General features: G+C 31.8%; 2 protein-coding genes across 2 annotated transcripts in view; both read right to left on the bottom strand.

The window, feature by feature from the left end:
- LOC137649398 (mucin-5AC-like) overlaps positions 1-3692 on the bottom strand; it is a 46177-nt gene extending 42485 nt beyond the window's left edge. The window contains exons 1-2 of the mRNA XM_068382385.1: positions 3593-3692; positions 1551-1652 (exon numbers count right to left, since the gene is read on the bottom strand). Coding sequence (XP_068238486.1) covers positions 1551-1652; positions 3593-3692 — 202 coding nt within the window. The remainder of the gene's footprint in view (positions 1-1550; positions 1653-3592) is intronic.
- A 99-nt stretch (positions 3693-3791) lies between these two features.
- On the bottom strand, positions 3792-4289 carry LOC137649397 (uncharacterized). Its single transcript, XM_068382383.1, has one exon. It carries the CDS (start codon positions 4287-4289, stop codon positions 3792-3794), a length of 498 nt encoding a protein of 165 aa, XP_068238484.1.
- Between the last annotated feature and the right edge of the window lie 711 nt (positions 4290-5000).

The raw sequence follows: 5000 nt of genomic DNA, 5'->3' as shown, positions 1-5000 counted from the left end.
AGGCATTACAATATAAACATGTATTTCAACGAGTGTTACATTACTAGTATTTTATCGTACAACGTCAGTTGCTTATAATTTTTAAAGATTATCAACTGCACATATTGACGATGCCTTGCTTGTTTGTGGCTTTCATTTCAGTTTTGTTAAGTTTCTTTTTTTTTTTTTTTGTATGATTTTACTTTTTGATTTACTTTGTACCCTGAAGACGTTTACGCAATATTTAAAAACGCTTGGTACTTCGTCTTTCACTTTCCTGATTTCTGTGGACTTTACACTCAAATATGTCACGTGTAGTTTTGTGACTGATAAGTAATATACAGTGTATATATATATATATATATATATATATATATATATATATATATATATATATATATATATAAATATATATATATATATATATATATATATATATATATATATATATATATATATATGCATACTGCATATGTATAATATATATATATATATATATATATAATATATATATATATATATAAATTATATATATATATATATATATATATATATATATATATATATATATATATATACATATATATATATATATATATATATATATATATAGATATATGTATGTATATATATATATATATATATATATATATGTATATATATATATATATATATATATATATATATATATATATATATATATATATATATATATATATATATATACACAGTATATGAAAGCCACAAACAAGCAAAGCATTATCAATATGTAAAGTTGGTAATCTTAAAGAAATATAAGCCATGATCAACAAAGCTGCATCAGTCAGGGTTACCCATACTAGGTTGATTTGCTATGGTCGATCAGACAAGTCTCCTACCATCACCAATTTACACTGGCTAGCATGATGATGAAATGGCCAAACACAAGACACGAATAAGGACATGTCTGAGGCCTTTGTCCTGCAGGGAACTAGAAACGGCTGCCATTGCTCTCTCCTCTCTCTCTCTCTCTCTCTCTCTCTCTCTCTCTCTCTCTCTCTCTCTCTCTCTAAATTTACAGGACAAATGCACAAAACATCCATGCGGAAGGCCTTATGACTTGTAACGTCATTTTCTGAATATCAGCTGAAAACCATATTTACAATAACATTTTGTTAATCTTTCGACTGGATACTAGACTTCCCTCAGATTAGAGAAGATGAGCTTATGAAAAACTCAAAATAGTTTTACATGATGCAAATAAATGTATACACCGTAACTATCTTGGAATACACACTTTGACTGAAGCAGTACATTACTCCATGTTTGTTCATGAATCAAAAGTATTTACAATATTTGTTTATGAATAATAAAATCATCAGGACGAAGCTTAGTTCCATAATGCAAAACACTTTAACGAGCAAAAAAATGTATCAGACCATTTATGGAAGTAATATATAACAACTTGAAAAACAATTACCCATCCATAATTAACTATAATAATTAAGCAAATTTCTATCGGAGAATCAACTTCATATAAAAGAAATACATACTATAAAACAAATTCAAACTCCAGTCATTTTAATGCCTACCTGTCTCGAGGGCGAGAACATTTTGTAGGGCAAGAGACGCTTTGGTGGCAGCGCCCTTGGCTCGATCGCGGCTGTCTCTGTAGAGCTGCAGCTGTAGAACGTCTGAAAAAAAGATAAAGAAAATATTAGAGACTTGGGATGAATAAAAAATCGAAACGACTGGAAAAATAAATATATTAGCGTTTATGGTTATAAAAAATGAACGTCTGAAAAAAAGATAAAGAAAATATTAGCGCTTTGGGATGAATAAAAAATCGAACGACTGGAAAAATAAAGAATATATTAGCGTTTATGGTTATAAAAAATGAACGTCTGAAAAAAAAAAAGATGAAGAAATTATCTGTCTTGGTTAAGAAAAACTACAACCGTTTTTGCTGACATGTATAAGTGATTTATATCCATTTGATGCCCTAGTTTAAATTGTCCTAATGTTTCACCCCTGACTGACTGATTGTTTGATCTAGATAACATAGTAGCGTCACCCTTGCATAAAAGTGTTCTGAAATAGAAAATTTAAAAAAAATATATATATGAAAAAGTTATTTGAGCTCTGAATGTTTAAGTGTTTTTTTTTTTTTTTTTTTTTTTTTTTTATTCAGAGAAACTTTATTTAAACAGAAATTTGGGTAGATGTACAATCTTGGTACTCGCTAGCTTATATATGAGGTACCCTTAAAGATTAATAAAATTCTTCCTTAATATCAAATTCAAAGCATAAATTACAAATTAGCAGCAAAATTACTTTTCTTTTAAAAATCTTGATCCTTCGAGGCATCTAAAAATTTATATTTACTGACTAAATAAAACCCTATATATATATATATATATATATATATATATATATATATATATATATATATATATATATATATATATATATATATATATATATATATATATATATATATATGTATATATATATATATATATATATATATATATATATATATATATATATATATATATATATATATATATATATATAATCTTGGTACTCGCTAGCTTATATATGAGGTACCTTAAAGATTAATAAAATTCTTCCTTAATATCAAATTCAAAGCATAAATTACAAATTAGCAGCAAAATTACTTTTCTTTTAAAAATCTTAATCGTTCGAGGCATCTAAAAATTTATATTTACTGACTAAATAAAACCCAATATATATATATATATATATATATATATATATATATATATATATATATATATATATATATATATATATATATATATATATATATATATAATATCCCTTTCTGCGTTGGGGATGCTTCAACGTGGTGAAAGTATTTGTGCATCATCACAAGCAGTAAAGCTGTACTAATCGGGACCAGCCATGCTATATTGGTTTCCTATTGTGAGCCATCAAAATAAAATCTCCCACCATCACTAATCCGCAGTGGCTAGCGGGTGATGAAAACTGGCCAAACCCCAGGCATGAGTAATTACATGTCTGAGGCCTTCGTCCTACTAATGGACTAGATACGGCTGTATTTCAAGTTGTTGTGTATATATATATATATATATATATATATATATATATATATATATATATATATATATATATATATATATATATATATATATATGTGTGTGTGTGTGTGTGTGTGTGTGTGTGTGTGTGTGTGTGTGCATGTATGTACGTGTATAAATGGGCAACTGACGAATAATCATATATCCGAACTTGGCAGCAATAGTGTTGTCCAATAGTCCTTCGTCTATCACAAGAGCGATATACAGTATACTGTACACAATCAAAGGTCTATTCAAATCCAATCGCCTTACACGCAGCAACATTGCAGAGGTGTTATGTCAATTATCATGACAATAACCATCATTGCAAACGTCAATTGCTCTCTCTCTCTCTCTCTCTCTCTCTCTCTCTCTCTCTCTCTCTCTGTCTCTCTCTCTCTCTCTCTCTCTTACTCTTCTTCGAATAAAGCTTTTCGCGCTATGCTGGGTCGCTATTACTTGAAAGCCGTTTCCAATTTCTTGTCTCCGATATTCTCCACAGTGAGATCTATCGCCATATCTGCAGTTACACACTCCAATCGCCTTCTCTTTGGTCTCCCCCTCCTCCTTTTTCCTGGAACATCCATCTCCAACAACCTCCTCCCCAACATACTCCTGGTCTCTCCTCATTACGTGCGCAAACCAGATTTTCTTTTACACCTCTGTAACCATTGTTGTGCACCTTACCAAGTCATTACTAACCTTATCCAGTCTCGTGATCCCAGCCATTTATCTTAGCATTCTCATCTCTGCAACATCCATTTCCTTCTCAAAGATCTTTTTCAAGGACCACGTCTCTGCACCATATATTATGGCAGGTCTCACTACAGTTTTATATAACTTTCCCTTCAACTTTAAGTTTATACTTCGAGCACACATCACGTCCGACAACCTTTTCCAATTATTCCATCCAGCTTGAATTCTACTGTTCACTTCCATTTGGAGCTCTGCTGTTTCTTCCACATATAACACTAGGTACTTGAATTTTTCTGTCCTCTTTACTATTTCACCCAGCAAATTTATATCCTTCAATTGGTTCTGCCGATTGCAACACATATTCTCTGTATTTGTTCTAATGACCTTTTGCCCTCTGTTCTCCCATTCCTCTCCCCATCTCTCCAGCTTCCCCTCCAATCCTTCTCTGGTTTCATCACAAATAACTATATCCTCTGCGAACAGCATAGTCCATGGTGACTGTTCCATCACTCTCTCAGTAATTACATCCATTACTATATTAAACAAGTAAGGGCTTAACGACGAGCCCAGGTGTAACCCAACCCCCACTTCAAACGTCTCAGTCAAACCAACACTCGTTCTTATTTGTGTGCCTGCTCCTTTGATACATATCTCTGATCCGTCTAACATATTTCTCTGGTGTTCCCATCTCTCTCTCAGACATCACCATATTTCCTGCCGTGGAACTCTACCAAAAGTCTTCCTTAAGTCAATAAAAACTATAGGTAATCAGGTAATCCCTTTTGGCCTTCTCTATATTTTTCTATCGACTGCCTTAGCGCAAATATTGCATCCGTCGTGCTTCTGCCTGGTATAAATCCCAAGTGCTCTTCTCCAATCTTGGTTTCTTCCCTTATCCTACGCTCTATAATCTTTTCCCAAAGCTTCATAGTATGAGGGAGGAGTTTGATTGCCCTATGATTATTTTGTATATCCCCCTTTTCTTTTAATATGGGTATTAAAAAGCTATTCCTCCACTATCTGCGCATCTTTTCTTTCCGGTGTATCTTTTTCATCAGATCCCACAGCATATCCACACCAAATTTCCCCAAGCATTTCCAGACTTCACCTGGGATCACAACAGGTCCCGTAGCTTTTCCAATTTTCATCTTGCTGAGGGCAACCTTAATTTCTTCTCTATCCATAACTCTTACCATTCCTAAATATGGATTTCCATCTGCAATTATAGATCTTGGACTTTCT

Source organism: Palaemon carinicauda, chromosome 11, assembly GCF_036898095.1.
Source record: "Palaemon carinicauda isolate YSFRI2023 chromosome 11, ASM3689809v2, whole genome shotgun sequence".
In the NCBI taxonomy this organism is placed as follows: domain Eukaryota; kingdom Metazoa; phylum Arthropoda; class Malacostraca; order Decapoda; family Palaemonidae; genus Palaemon; species Palaemon carinicauda.
The sequence above is the reverse complement of the archived record's forward strand: the minus strand, read 5'-3'. Positions and strand labels throughout refer to the sequence as shown.